We start from the raw sequence: 16,089 nt of genomic DNA on the forward strand, positions 1-16,089 counted from the left end.
GGGGGAGATTTTACGGAAGACTGGGAAGTAACAGTTTCTTTAAGAACTCTTTGTACTGATCTGCTTCGGAACAAAGGGACTCTGAGATTCACAGAAGATCCTGAACTCTTAGTCCTGTTCTTTAAAATTAAATGTTTTCTCTGAGGTAATTGGAGATTCACATGCAGTTCTGAGAAATAAGACAAAGATCCAGAGTGCACTTCTCCCACGAGCAGATCACGGACGTGGATACAGTCAAGAGCAAACCAGTTCCATCACCACCCTAGGCCCCCTTTTAACCTCTGTTGTTACATCTCCTCTCAGCACAGTGGAAATGAATCCTCAGGGCAATCACGATGTGTCACGGATGGCTCACCCTTCTGCACCTTGGCACCACCTTAATAAGAAGTGACTGGGGAAGTTGACAGGCTCCAGTGGGACCCCCAACTGCCGGGCAATGGTCAGGTAGAGCAGAGACATGCTGATTGGGATTCCAGTTCTGCGGATTAAAACCTAGCAGAGAAAAGAAGGCTTTAGCTTCACAGAGATGAATCACACCTTCTCACCCCTTCCCCACACCTTCTCAGTGGCCACCTACTGTGCATCAGGTGAGAGGACAGGTTTTCAGGCTTAAGTGGATGAATATTTCATTTACTTAGATCAGGGCTCTCGGACTACAGTCTATGGGCCAAATCGGGCCCACCAACTGTTTTTGGATGGCTTGCATAAGAAGAGTTTTAATATTTCTTAATGTTTAAAAAAGTCAAAAGAATACTATTTCATGAAACATGAGAACTATATGAAATTCATATGTCCATGTCCACATACAACATTCTACTGGAACACAGCCACATGCCTTTGTTTCCGTATGGTTTGTGCCTTCTTTCGCTTGACCGTGGCAGAACCGAGGGGTTAGGACAGAGGGTACGTGGCCTGCAGAGCCAAGGAGAATCACTGTCTGGCCCTTCACAGAAAAAGTGTGCAGACCTGTGATTTAGGCCCTCCTTCTTCTAGGAAGAACGTAAGGCCATTTCAGATAACGTGTGTAAGATATGACAAAAGAAAATACAAGTCTCACGGAGAGCAACAGAACAGATATGAAAAGAGACAAGTAGGAAGCAAATAAAAAACAAGCATCAATGACGTAGCTGGTCATGTGTTTCCTCCAGTCTTCCCGGAAGCCAGTGCAAAAAGGTTAGTTTCATAGTTTAGTGTTCACAAGATGCAAACTGATCACACTGAGTCAGAGAAGTCCTATTTCTAGTCAGGAATTTACTTCAAGGGTTTTCAGAGGATGCTCTGTGATGAAGCAGGTAAAAGCCACAGCAATATCCTCACAGTAGAGGCAAAAATGAGTTTCACTGGGCATTGAGAGATGAACAAAATCTATTATTTGCCCTCAGTAACTGTACAGTTTATCAGAGATAAGCTTAATATATATATAATTATTACATTTTCTATCATACACATATTTACCTGGTGCATATATAAGTTTAGGGCATTATAGTAATCCATTCGGTTCCCCTTGAACTTCAGTTGGTCATAAAGGACGTAGTTCATGGCATCCAGCACCTGGCTCTGGAGTTCTATTTCCATTATCATGGAGGATTCACCTGAAATACAGAGACCTACTCTGAGGACACAAGCACAAATAACGTTGTGACCAGTGTCCCAAATAACCTTTAACATGCAGACACTGGCAATGTCCTAAGAATATACATCAGGTGTTACCAACCCAGGGTGGAAAAGACAACACGTTATTTGAGGTCTTTTACATCACCCAGGTGAACATGTGGTTGTATCATCAGTCGATTTTTGGGGACATAATGGGAATGCACTGCAGAATTCCCCAAATTAATCAATTACTCTACGTTTTCTTTTGCAAATACAGCTGTATCCGAAGCAGTTCCACACCTGCCTTGAAGGCCAAGCTGGGGTGGCGACTATTTATGCCCCGGAGGGTTTTGCAAACAAGCTCCACGATGCTGTCAATCTGGGCCTGAATGTCTCTGAGGCTGATGTCGGAGAGAGGATTGCAGTACTGGTCAATATACACTGCACCTGAAATGAACAAGAATTACCGAATAAATTCCTACTTCCACCTTTTCTTATCAGTGGTCATTCACCGCAGACTCCTGGGGCCACAGCTCTTCACACCACTCCTCCAGATGTGGTCCTATCTCGGATGTCAGGTCTGGCTGCTGCTAAGACACTGAGAAGGAGCAACATCCTTACAGCAAAGAAGATTACATTTCGTTATTATTATTATTTTTTTAATATACCAAAACTCTCTCAGAGGTCATGGACTCAAAAGAACTGTGTGATACATGCCATATCTCCACAGTCTACTAGGAAGAGAAATAAATACCATAAAGGAGATCTTTTCAAGCTACTTCTCTGTCCCTAATTTTCTTATAGTTCAAAATCCAACAACTCTGAACACTTATAGGACAGTTCATTGAGACTTAAAAAAAAAATAGTTGAAAGCCCTCAATGTCAGATATACCATTTCAACAAATTATTCCTCTGAAAGGTGAGCCGGTAAATGGACTTTGGAGATAACTGGACTTTGAAATTAAACAGTTACACTCAGGAAACCCGCAGCTAGTAAGCTGTACAGAGCCCACCAGAGATACTGTCTCTCAAAAATCACTACTCTTCACCACCTTAGGTTACTTTTTAACCCGAGACCCAGTGGGCTAACCTGCTCGTCTGCTATGGGACGTTTTCCCTCGGGAAGCTGTAGAGTCACTTTAAACTCAAGAGGTCTCAAACCAGCTCAGGACCTGGATCCCCTACTTACACCCCAGTGGGTATCAAGAGACCTGGACACCAGCCCCAGTTCTGCCACCAGCCAGGGGATGGCTCCTGGGTCTCCTCGGGACTCAGTTCCCCCAGCTGTCGGCTGAAGGGCTTTATGCTGCGCAGCTCCGCAGCCCGTCCTATCTGCTGCTGCTTCGACTTCGTCAACGGCGTCAGATGAGTCTAGCTGGTCACCAAGGATCAAAACCTTGGAGCCAATTTCTATTCGCTCAACTAGTTAAAAACCTTCAACAGCTACCCAGTGTCCACAGCACTGATGTGAATGAGCTGCCGAAAATTATAATATTACTTAATATTTGAAAGATGAAAGAGAAGCAATTGTTTTCATAAATAAAGCCTGTCAAGTTATTCCTGACTGTGGAATAAACAGAAGATGCATGTGTGACGATTCCAGGGTGGTGAGGATATTTTATTTTAATGAACTGAAGCAGATACTTCCTGTCCTTCTGGATGGTTCAATCAACAAGAATCTGCACTACACACTGCGGAGTACATCCTGATCGTAACATAAGGACAAGGAACACAAGAAACACAGTGACTATTAAAGAAACACCTGTACACACAGGAAGCAGAGGATGGATAGGGTTTACCAGCCACTGCTACTGTAGGTCCGAGGCAGTAAAATCTGCAAGTGTTGCAGTTATCACGGAAACTTAATGCGAGTGAAACCTGAAATGAACTTGGAGGGTGAGTAGGATTTAGGAGGGAATCCTAAGGAAAAGGGATACCACGAATGAGGAAGTGAAGCCAGGTGTATGTGTATGGCGCCAGTGAGGATAGTGGCCTGGCTGGAGCAAATGGGACACTTCAGAGAGTGATGGGGAAAGGCCTGGCTGAATTATGGAGGGCACTGAAAGCAGGCAGAGATTTAATTTCAAAAAGGAAATCAGCTGGCCACGTCGCAGGCTCACACGGAGTGCTGGAAAGGCTGGGTTTCAGGCTAGGCCGGCTGACCTGAGAGCAGGAGGGCGTGATGCCCATGAAAGCAAGTATTACTTAGAAAGCTGCTGCGGGGAGAGGTGGCAACAGCCTGCGCGACACCAAGAACAGAACGGAGACACGACTATGAGAAACGCTGGAAAGGATAAAGAATCAATGAATTGCGTAAGTCGCTGGGAGTAGGGAATGAAAGTGAAGGAAGAGTCATATCTGTATTTCATAACCATAATTTGTGGGAGTGTTTGTGTAATATGCTAGGAATTTAAAATAGTTTTTTAAAAATGAAGTCACGTTTTGTTCTTGCTCAACTCAGTAGGAACAGAAAGGTCTTCCCTTCATCTTGCCTGTCCACTGGACTTCTTTCCACTCAGTTCTCATTATGGACAACAAGACTCACTGACATGCAAGAACATTTTGTCCTCATTAAACTCCAACCAGAGAGGTTAAGGGATTTGCTTGAGGTCACATGGAGACAAAACTGGACACATTTATTTCTGATTTGAAATGAGGCTTCAAAGCTTAGAGAGACAGGGAATTAACCTCATTAGCTAAAATGTCAGCCTCATGCTTTGAACCGATGATGCATCTTTAAATTTATTTATTTATTTATTTATGGCTGCGTTGGGTCTTTGTTGCTACGCACAGGCTTTCTCTAGTAGCGGTGAGTGGGGACTACTCTTCGTTGCGGTGCGCGGGCTTCTCATTGTGGTGGCTTCTCTTGTTGCAGAGCACGGGCTGTAGGCGCGTGGGCTTCAGTAGTTGTGGCTCACGGGCTCTAAAGCGCAGGCTCAGTAGGTGTGGTGCATGGGCTTAGCTGCTCCGCAGCGTGTGGGATCTTCCCGGACCAGCGCTCGAACCCGGGTCTCCTGCACTGGCAGGCGGATTCTTAACCACTATGCCACCAGGGAAGCCCGATGGTGCATCTTTATAAACACTGTCTCTTTAGCTGACCGCTAAAGATTTTGACCAGGTCTTAGCTCTGAATTTAATCGTTCTGCCTACCTAATTGATCAGACCATACAACCCAACCTCCAGAGGCCCATGTAGCACAGTTCACTTTTCCACTGCTTTTCCATCAGGGCCACTTTCACTGCTGCTCTAAGGACAACTCAGCTGCCTATCAAAATATCAATGTTGAAGTCTCACCTTCAAGATATGATTCATAATCATCAGGCTGCTGAAGAAAAGCCTTAAGATTATTTAAAATTTTCTGTTGTCGCAGGTAATAAAGAATTTTTTTGGCATAGTATTTCCAGGTCAAAGCTTTTCTGGAAAAAAACAAATAAACAAACAAGCAATGAGTCAATAAGAATTAAGATATTAAAATTCTCAATTATCCATCTTTTTACTTCACACTAATCATACCACGTTAAGAGTCCACTTAACAAGAAAAGTATAATTGGCTCACAAGCATATAGTACGTACCACGGAAGCTGACAGCACAATTTAGGGTTTGGCATTTGTAATTTAACACTAAGTTAGCTGTGCTGAAACTCAAGAAACAGTTATCCATTTGGCTTCAGATTTACTAATAGGAAATGAAAGAGAAACCTGAAAAGTCAGGGGAGCTGGGTGAGTCTCAGGAGACAGGAGAAAGGCATTTTGGAAGCTTTCTGGCCGCTCGGACCTTGGGCTGCTGCCTTTCTCCTTCTACACTCACTGCCATCTCATCCAGTCTCAAGGTTTCAGACACCATCCACACTGACACCCCCCAATTTATTCTCCAGAACAGGTTTTTCCCCTAAACTCCACACCTGTGTATCCAACTGCTACAACCACATCCCACTTCAATATCTGATGAGACCTTAACTTTCTTCCCCTCCTAGAGTCATGCCCATCTCAGATAAAGGCAACTCCACCATCCAGTTAGGACGCCCTCGGAGCCATCCTTGACTCCTTGCTTTCTCTCACAGCCATATTCAATCCATCCACCTATGCTCTTAGTCCTATCGTCAAAATATATCAGAAATGTGAGCACGTCCAACTCATCTAAACCACCGTCCTCTTTTGTCTGTGTCATAGCAGCTTCCTGCTTTGATCCTTGCCCCTCACAGTCTACATTCGACATGGCAGCCAGAGGGCGCCAGGTGACATGTTAAGTCATAGCACAAAAACCCTCTGCCCCAAATTCTCCAATGGTTTTCCATGTCGATCAAAGTATATAAAAGCCCAAGTCCTAATGATGACCTAAAAGGTCCTTTAAACTCTCGCCCCGTTACCTGTCTGCCCTCAGTTCCTGTATCACCCTCCCCACCCAGTCCAGCCGCCAGCAATGCTGGTTTCCCGGCCGTTCCTTCCTCACACCTGGCTGGAGTTCACCTTAGGCATTAGCACTCAATTCCTCCTGACTAGAACATTCCTCCCCTGGGGATCTGCAATCTGTGCCCTCATCTCCTTGCAGGTTTTGACTGAAATGTCGCTTTGAGTAAGGCTTTCTCCCACCATTCTATTTAAAATTGTACCCCCCCGTATCGTTCCCTCACCCTCTCCCCTGGTTAATATTCCTCTATAGCACTTCTCATTTTCTAATATAATTAATGTCTTAACTTTGTTAAGCATCTCTCTTCTCCACTAGAGTGTGAGCTCCATGAAGGCAAGGTTTTTTTTTTTTTTTTTAAGTTGAGCTCACTGCTGTATCCTCAGCTCCTAGAATGGTGTCTGACACACAGCAGATGCTCAATAAATACTTGCTGAATGATTGAAACTCTTCATCAGATCTCCCAAATATGCACAGGGATTATGGGAAGTAGGAGGGAGACAATCAATGATTAACTTATTGGCCTGGCTTCATAAATAAAGGACTCTCCAATCTTCAGGGAGTAAGTGAAAATGAGCAGAGCTAGGTTTTACTAGCTTTTTAACCTTTGAGCTATAAAGTGTACCAATCTAGAAAATCACATGAAACAAACGAATAGCCTAATGAATTATTATAAGGGAAACACCCTTGTATCCACCACTTAGGCCAAGAAATAGAACTTTGCAGAAACCCCAGAAGCTCCCCATGGGCCCTCTCCTCCCCCCCATGACAATGATCACAATCCACACCTCAATGGTCATCACTACCTTGCTTTTCTCTAGAGTTTTTGCAAATGTGTATTCCTAAACACTCCAGACTAGTCTGTTTACATGCTTTTAAGTCTCTTAATTCACAGGATCCCCCTTCATCTTTTTTCCCCTTGTATTTTATTTGTTGAAGAAACCTGGTTGTTTGACCTGTACTTTCCCATAGTCTGGAATTTGTTGACTGCATCCACATGGTGTAGCATAACATGTTCTTCTGTCTTCTAAATTCCTGTAAATTGGACGTAGAGGCTTGATCAGATTCAGATTCCATTTACTTGGCAAGACGACTTCATAGGTGGTAGTGAGTTCCATAAGGAGGCAATCATGCCTTGGTTGTCTCTTTCTGTGATGTCAGCAGCCATTGCTACTCAAAGGCCCAGGTCTGTTAATTCATTAGAGGCCATAAAGTGGTGATGTTCTAATGCAGCCATCCCTTTTAATTATTAGCTGGAATACTTCTATAAAGAATAATTTCCCCTCATCTACTATTTGGTCCCCCAGTGGCATCGTATGTAGGAATAGGCAGGATAAATGTTCACTTCTTTCCCTTTATCGTTTTCCAAAATAATAATTTGGGTTCTTATTATCCTCCAAAGGTGACCAATTAGTTGTTGTTAAGTATTATTATGAACTCATGGAGCTAAACATATTTGCTGTATTTCCACCCATTCTAGTTACTGTCCACGCTGATGCTCAAAATCGCTACATCTTTGGCCAAAGGAAGCCTCTTCACGTTGGCCCCTGAATACTTCTGACATGAAATATTGTTACTTTTCTCGCTACCTGGTTCTAGGCTTCCCAGATGCTTCCAGGGTCATCTTTTACATTGCTTGCTCTGGACCTAGAATCAGGCGCTTCTCCAAAAACCCTGGCTGCTTTTGATGGGGAGTAGGATGAAGACCACAATCTGAGTGCTAGGGATGATCATTTCTACTAGGTTGGTTATTGTTTCTAGACCTTTTCAGTGGGCAGATACGAAGTCTAGTGTATAAGTGTGTGTACACACACACACACACACATATACCTACACGTATTTAAACATAAAATATCTCATGAATTCATACTGACACATCTAATTCAAATTCAGAACTATACAGTTTTTACCTTCTTCTATTTTGTATCTATATCTTTTTTTCCTCCAGGAGAATCCTGCTTCTTCAGGATACCAGTGATGAATTAGAATACCACATAATCACTCATTTGCTTTATTCTACCTCGCTCTTTTATACACACACACACACCAGCCTCAGAATAACAAGACCGATATTCTTATCACCTTGATGATTCCTGAAAACACCTAAATATTTTGTTCACGATCTCCCCCATCCTCTGCTCATTTCTTCTGGACAGCTGTGTTGTGTCTACACTGTCAGGGCGTACAGCCATCACATACAATACTTTTTCCCCTATCACCTGTCACTTGGATTTAATTCTACAAGTAAATATGTATTTAATGTTCACCACTAGTTCTTGCATCAGGGTCTCTTTAGCTATTTTGGTTGTCTGAAGCTCATTTTCTAGCATATTTTTCAGGTAGGGCTAAGAAGTCCCTGAGTTCTTTCAAGTGGATGAGTTTTTCCACAGCCCTTACACTTGGAAGTCAGTTTGGCTGGATATAAAAATACTCGGCTGACATTTTCCACCCTTGGGTATCTTAAATGTGTTACTCTTTTTTCTCTGGCAGAGAGTACTGCTGTTGAAAAGTTTAATGATTTCTGATTTGCTCTCCCTTATAAGTGGCTTTGTCTTTTTTGCCTGGATCCTCAAAGGACTTTTCTGTCTTTAAAATCTAGTAGTTTTACTGAAATATGTCTCAGTGCTGGTCATTCTGGGTCAATATTCCCAGATATAGTGTATGCCCTTTTAATATGTTGCTTCAAATCTTTATTTGTAGGATGTACTCTTCTTTTAAGACCACATAAAACACCATAAATGTAAACTGTTTTTAAATACCCAGGGACTGGTGCCTTAGCACCAACTACCCTTCTTCCTTCCTATGCTTTCCATACCCAAACAACAAGCATTTGCCAGGAATGAATACAAAGAGGGTCCTTCATGAAAACCGTCATCCCCAAATACTTACAAACAGGAGAGTATTCCTTATTATTAAAAAACAACCCCGTTTTAGGTTCAAAATACTTGTCAGGCCGAAGGGTACCATACTTATGATAATTTCTAAGAAGACTATAACGATACACACTTCTAGTGGCTGTGCATATTTAGTCTTTTTTTTTTTTTTTTTACCAATCTGACAAGGAAAAATCCAATATTTCATTGTTATTTAACATTTCTTCGAAGAGTGAACTTAAAGGTCTTTTTACTTGACTGCCAGCCACTTGGACTTGCTCTTCTGAGAATGTTGTCCTCTTATCCTTTGTACATTTTTCAATTTCTTTTCAGAAATTTTAAGGATTCTATTGACTTTGTTTATGGTTTCTTTGGTCATACAAGTCTATTTGTTTAATTGCAAAATCATTTGTCTTTTTTTTTTTTTATTGCTTTTGCATTACCAGTCTTGGTTAAGGAGGTATCCCCAGATTGTACATGAAGTCTCCTATTTTCTTGAAGGATTTTCATTGTGACAGTTCTAAATTTTAGGTTGTTTAATCTCTTGGAATTTAATTTTTGTATATGATACAAGTTTTACTTTCTTCCAGATGGATATTCAGTTATATCCAATACCATTCATTAAATAACCCATCTTCTCCCCTCTGAGTTTAAATATATTAAATTATCTGCTATGCTGAGACATGAATTTGAATTATCCTTTGCCACTGATATAGCTATCTATTTTTATTCAAGTATTGTATTGTTTGATAACAGGTAGTGTCATAATATGTTCTAATATCTAGTGATGCAAGTTTCCCATTGTGATTATTTAAAAATTGTTTTTTCTGGCTCCTGTGAATTTACTATTCTGTATATATTTTATGACAATACTATCCATTCAAAACACACAGAACTCTCCCCTCCCAAAACTCTTGTTGGATCCTAACTGGAACAGCACTAAGTTTATGTATTAATTTTGGAAGAATCAACATTTTCATGATGGTAAGTCTTCTTATTCAAGGACATGTTATCTCTTACGTTTTTCAAACAACATTCTATAGTCTGACCTAGGAAACCCATCCCCAGGAATCTAATACTCAGAAATGAATGCACTAGCAACACCACCCTCCACAGTAACAAAATGGAGAAGAAAGTGGTCACCCATTAATGGGGGATGATTAAATAAGTTATGGTATATACTACAAAACAGTATGCAGCCATTAACAAAAGTGAATTTGATTTTTACCGTTGATTAGGATAGATTTCCACGGGGCAATGTTGAATGAGGAAAAAAAGATGTTGAAAAGTACCTATTATTTGATCTCAGTTTTGTAAAGTGATGATCCCCCTCCATCCGCATGTATATCATATTAGCATGGAAGCATACAACCTAGGTTGTCATCATAAATTATGGGACTGGGGGCTGGGAAGGGCAGTGCAAATGGAGGGAGAAGGAAGGAAAAAAACAACATAAATAAGGAAAAAAAAAAAAGTCTGCACTAAACATCAAACCAAACCCAAAACAACCAATAAACTGAGTATGTATAATATTTATGTATTTAACAGCTTATGTGTATGTATGTAAAAAGGCCAGGTCGACTTTTATTTTTAAGGCTGCACAATACTGACTATTAGATCACACTTCAATTCATTTATAGATAAACCAAAATAGAAACAGAAAAATGACCTCTGCATCAGAACTCATCCAAGGCCTAGAATAGTGACACATCTTACCTCTCCCCACAGCTGTTCCACTGATAGATATTTCTCTCTCCTAAACCCCCTTGAAAACAACAAGAAAAATGTCTTGCTCCCTGTTTGTGAGACATTTCACAATAATCTCTCTTAAGGAAGATGTTAAACTAGCACTCTTATCTTCCATCACTAGTAAAGTTTCTAGAACTTTTAGAGCAGAAAATCTTTTTCGTAGGTTAAGCTTAACTTTTTCCAGATAAGCTGGAAGCCAAGTCATCTTTCAGGTAAACTGGAAATTAACCTTCACAGCAGAAAATATAAGGCATAAAAAAATTTAAGCAACAACCAAGAGAGAATGGATTCTTCTTAATCAGGAGAGAAAAAAGGCTCAACCAAATATCTATAATGTTCATTGCCAAAGTAAGATTACTGCTTACCAGAATTCAGAAATTGTAAAAAAAAAAAAAAAATTATCCATTACATTAAGACATACGTAAGAAATTTTTTTAATTCAACTAATGACAGGCAAATTTGGTGGTAGCAGATGAAGAGATGACAACAAAGAAAAGATAATCTGTATTACCCAAATGATATACAGATACAAGTACCCAGAGCACAGTATTTGACCCATAGGAGGACTAAATATTAATTCTCCCAAAAGGATTTTTGCACCATTTCTTTAAATATCAATTGTCTTGGGGTATTTAACTTATATACATGGAATTTTTCAAAAATATAACTATGGCAACATGAATGTAACATGAAATATTTGGAAATACATGTACCACAGTTCAGTCACATACAAATTACAGCAATTAATTCTGGGGTTATTATTAAAACACACAAACAAACTAACAAAATCCCTGATAAATCTACAGCTTACCTTCCTTCCATATTTAGGATACACACCAGTTCATCCTCAAAAAATATCTCTGGTCCCTCAAGATTCTCAATGTCACTAAAACCGTTACAAGGGACCTATGAAGAAGAGACACAAAGAGGCCTCAGTAACGAGTAATAATGTTGTCACTCTCACACACAAATCTGAGTTGCAAACAAAGCTGCTCATTTCTATGGAAGTGGTTAACACCTCTCCCACACTATCTTGCACCACCCACCCACTAGAGGTGCAAAGGAACATGTGGAGTAACAATAATTTGTTCAGATCGTAACTGTTAGCTGTAAATGAATTATCTTTTCAAAGACTGGAATTTCTGAAAGTGATAACTTACATCGGAAATGTGAAGAAAAATAGCTCTGAAATGAGGACTAGAAATACAAAAATCTCCTAATTCACAGTAACTATTCTGTGCAGTCTACGCTGTACTCAGCTAGGAGTGTGGGGCCAGAGAGAGAAGTCCAGTGCTTTGGGCAACTCTTAACCGACTGGGCATGTTTCTCCTCTGTAAATTGAGGTGGTGGTACCAATGAGTTTTAAGATCCCCTTGGTTTAAAATTCTATTACTTCTCCCACTTTTCTTTTTGAAAGTAGCCAGGAAATTTCTTGTCAACCTGTGTGCATGTTGAAAACACAGGAATACAAGGGTCCTGAGCCAAAGTAATCATCCACCCACAGATCAATCCTAAGTATACTGCTGTTATGTTCAAAGTCCTCGACACGCTTCTAATCAAGCAGAGGTACAGGGAAAGAGGGAGCTGGGGAAAAAACACAACAATGCCTTATTATTAGACAAAGGCACAAGCTGTTAAGTATGCACACAAAACCAGCTGGACTGTAAGTAGAGACAGCAAACTAGCAGCCCATGTCCAAGTGCATTAAACACATCCAGCACCCACATATATGTATGTGCAAACACATTTAAACCAGAATGGAATACCTGTGATGATGAATGCTCTTAGCCAGCGTATGGCTTATCCAAAGTAGGACATAAATTCTGACCATTCTAACATGAACAAACATTTATAGAAATGAATTCCACTAGGAAATAGCTAGTTTTATTCTCTATAGGGGAACAAGTTCAAATTTGTCCAAAGTTCAAATTTTCCCTTTCAAAACTTGAAAAGCCTTGAAAACATTTCAAAACGTATGAACTTCATTAAGCAATAGTAATTAAAATCAGAAATAGGAATTAATCTTTAGTAAACCAGGAGAGTAAAATAAATCAGACTGGCTCCATTTCTAGACCTCCGATCAGAAATAAACTTAAAATATTAGCGTGGACTGTTTTCCAGAATTTACAAAAAGTTAAGAATCAGGACCCGATACAGAAACTTCTGTGAGATATTTTGTGGAAGGGAAACCAACCAACCCACCCATGCACTTCAGCAATATTAAAAAACAAACAAACAAACAAAATAACTTTCCAGGGATAATGAATACAAGACGATTTAATTGAGGGAGTAATAATTCTTGATTTACAGGTATGTCTTGATTTTAGACATGTCTTAATCCTCTGTTACCTTAACAAATAATGCAGTTCACTACTGGTTAGAACCTGCAAAGCCAGAGAGAAGAACCATATTAATTTTGGCAACGCTTCTGGAAAATAGCTGGGTGAAATCTGTAGTGTTTAATCATGGATAGTACCCCCAATCATGTGGAGGTTGCAAAATATATGTTTAACCCAATTAAAGAGAAACAATGCTGATCACTGCGCTGCGGGTCCCTCCTTCCCTCTCCCTCCCCCTCTCCCCCAATTCTCTCTGGCTTTAGAAAAGTAAAGCTGGCAGGGACAAATGGCTTCACGTTGCTGGATAGCAGGAAAAGGACACAATGACTCTTGCAGCCATCTAAGTGAGGAAGGGATTGTGAGAGCACTGAAAAGGGAGATAGCAAAAAGAGCTGGATGAGCTCATGCCTACAGACCCAGACGCAGACACCACTACCATGCAAATGCTTAGAGCTCCATCAACAGATCCTTACGTGCTCTGAAAAGAACCTCTTTGAGAAGGAGGCTACAATCTTCCGGGCCTCTAACCCAGCTTTTTGCCGAACTTTATACTCCTCCAACCAATTGACGTAGTCGGTGGGGCTGTAGTGTTTCATAAGGGAAGGCCACCTACAAGGAGAGAAACACCCCCTCAGCTTAAGAGAGCCTCAAAGGCAGACAAACACGAATCAAAGGCAGCCTTGGAAAACAGGGAAAGCGGCTGGGTTTAGGGGTCAGAGGGGCCCTGGCGATGGACCTAGTTCAAATCTCCACCCGGCACGCACGCACTCGCTTTCGGCGTGACCTTGGCGTAGCAGTATGAATACTGTGTTTCCACTCCCCATTTATAAAATGCGGACAGTGGGAGCAACAACAATCATAGTGATGACAATCACAGTTAACATTAATTGCGCGCCTCCGAAGAGCCGGGCCCTGTGTAAGTGCTCCCTATACATCAGCTCATCTAATCACCACAGTAAAAGGTAGGTCTAATCAACACCGTTTAAAGTCGATGAATGAGGCTCAAAAAAGGGAAGTCGCTACCCCCAAGGTCGCACGGCGAGTACGCCAGGGCCAGATTTTATCCCGGGTCCCACACCGAAATCTGTGCTCTCAGCCAACAGCCAGGGGATGATGCGCCCGCTTCCTCCAAGGGCTGTAAGCAGCACTGCATCACCCGGTCCGTGTAAACATTCTAGCACAGAGTCGGGCACAAAAGAAGCGCGCATGATGGATTAGCCGTGATACCACGGTCGTCATCCTTTATGGAGGGGCCGGCTGCTGGGCGCTTCCCAATGCGCAATCTGGACACCGGCGGGTCCGCTTGGCGTGGACCGAGGGGCCGGCGGCCTGGAGGCCTTTGTCTGTCTGTCCGCGGGAAGGGGTCCGGGGGTGGGATGCGGGGGTGGGGTCCGCGCGCGGGCAGGGAGGTGGCGGCTCCGGGCGGCCAGGCCCGGGCCCCGTGGGGCGCAGAGAGGGGGCGCGGGAGGCATGGGCGGCGGGCTCACCTCACCCGGAACTGCTCCTTCCACACCTTCCCGCTACTCTGGCACAGCTCGCGCAGCCGCCGGCAGGTGCTGGAGACGCGGCCGATGTCGGCGGCCGTCAGCGAGCCGCTGCACAGGATGTACTCCAGCACCTCGCCGGGCAGGTTGACGAGGCAGCTGAGGCCCGCTGCCTCAGGCGCGGCCTCCTCCGCCAGCGCCGGCACCACTTCCATCGCGCTGTCGACCGCTGCCGCCGCCATCTTGTCCGCGTACCTGGGGCCGCCGCACGCGCGCGCGCGCGCCAGGGCGCCCCGCTTCGCCCCGCCCACCCGCCTTGAGGGGTGGGCGCCAGGGTCGCCCCACCCACGCCCGTGGCCACACCCCCTCGGCCCCAGCTGCTCTCGAAGGGCTGAGCTGTGGCCAAGGAAAGGAAATGCGTTTTGGAAAATAACAGCGCGGTGGGGCCTGGAAGCTGTGAATGGACAATAATAGTGGCATCCATGTTTATTATGTGTGCGGAGCGTTTCCTGTCAATGAGCTCGTCGGCCCTTACCAATAACCCTATGAACTGTTCTTCTCCCCAAGTTACAGATGGGGAAACTGAGGTTCAGGGAGATAGATAGACTTGTTGGGAGTCCCTTGTCCTAGATTCTAATCCAGATCCGCTTGTCTGCTTGACTGTATGCTAAACAGTATGCTGTAATAATAACAAACTTAATATTCATGAGCGGGTGCCCTGCCAAGCACTCTAAATCCGTTCTTCAAGGACGCCTCATTTGAGCCCTCTGCCATAGGTACCACATTTTATATACGTTCTACAGATAAGGAAAACCTGGCTCATAAAGGTGGGAGTCACTAGTTGAAAGTCACAGAGACAAAAAGTGGTCGAACCTGGATTTGAATCCTCCAAACAGCAGTTCCCATTCACCTGTGGGTGGGCACTCTCTTACTTCCGTGCCTGCACCTATTTATTTATTTTTCCAACTCAGTTTAGTTTCGTGACAGGCCCTGGGCTGTGTGCCTTGGGGATACAGAGGTGAATAAGACAGTGTCCTTGCCTCCCAGGAGCTCAAAGTCCTCCCCCGCCTCTCTCCCATCCCCACCCCCTGTAATTTACCTTGTCCCCTCCCAAAGATTCCTGCCTTGGAAAGGGCCAACCATCCCTCCCTTCCTGCAAAACTGGAACCTGCTGCCATCCTTGCGACCTCTCTTTTCCTCACCCTCTGTATCCCAATGCCCCATAGAGGATAACATATCCAAGCCTCCATTTCCACATCTATAAAATGGGGATAACAATAGATCTTCCTATTAAATGAAACAATACATATACATCAGTTCCTGTTGCTGCATAAGAAATAAACCCAAAGCCTAGGAGCTGAAAACAACCTTGTTTTTGTGCTCTTGATTTTGTAGGTCGGGAAATGGGGAAGGGCTCAGCCGGGCAACTCTGAATTGGAATCAGGTGGTAGCTCCAGATTCTCTGCTTTCAAGCACTGCATGCTTTCAAGATCCCACAGAGCCTGGAAAAAGTGTTGAGATCTTAAAGTGTGCTAGGAAACACTACCTGTATTCAAATGCCCAACAGAGGTTAAGTTCTCTGTGCCTCAGTTTCTTCAGAGAAACTTTTTGTGGGAACAGGAAAGCAATTCTCTTCTCTAAAAGAT

General features: G+C 42.9%; 1 protein-coding gene across 3 annotated transcripts in view; it reads right to left on the reverse strand.

Annotated features, from left to right (window-relative positions):
- Nucleotides 1-14,694, reverse strand: part of FBXO21 (F-box protein 21) — a 34,946-nt gene extending 20,252 nt beyond the window's left edge. For 2 of the 3 annotated variants that reach the window (XM_065889829.1, XM_065889828.1), the window contains exons 1-7: nt 14,447-14,685; nt 13,433-13,568; nt 11,432-11,526; nt 4,888-5,009; nt 1,894-2,040; nt 1,456-1,592; nt 356-492 (exon numbers count right to left, since the gene is read on the reverse strand). In XM_065889829.1, the coding sequence (XP_065745901.1) occupies nt 356-492; nt 1,456-1,592; nt 1,894-2,040; nt 4,888-5,009; nt 11,432-11,526; nt 13,433-13,568; nt 14,447-14,685 (1,013 nt within the window). Of the gene's footprint in view, nt 1-355; nt 493-1,455; nt 1,593-1,893; nt 2,041-4,887; nt 5,010-11,431; nt 11,527-13,432; nt 13,569-14,446 lie in introns of all 3 variants that reach the window. The other variant, XM_065889830.1, reaches the window with a different exon arrangement.
- Nucleotides 14,695-16,089: the final 1,395 nt, after the last annotated feature.

Source organism: Phocoena phocoena, chromosome 13 (genome assembly GCF_963924675.1).
Source record: "Phocoena phocoena chromosome 13, mPhoPho1.1, whole genome shotgun sequence".
NCBI lineage: Eukaryota > Metazoa > Chordata > Mammalia > Artiodactyla > Phocoenidae > Phocoena > Phocoena phocoena.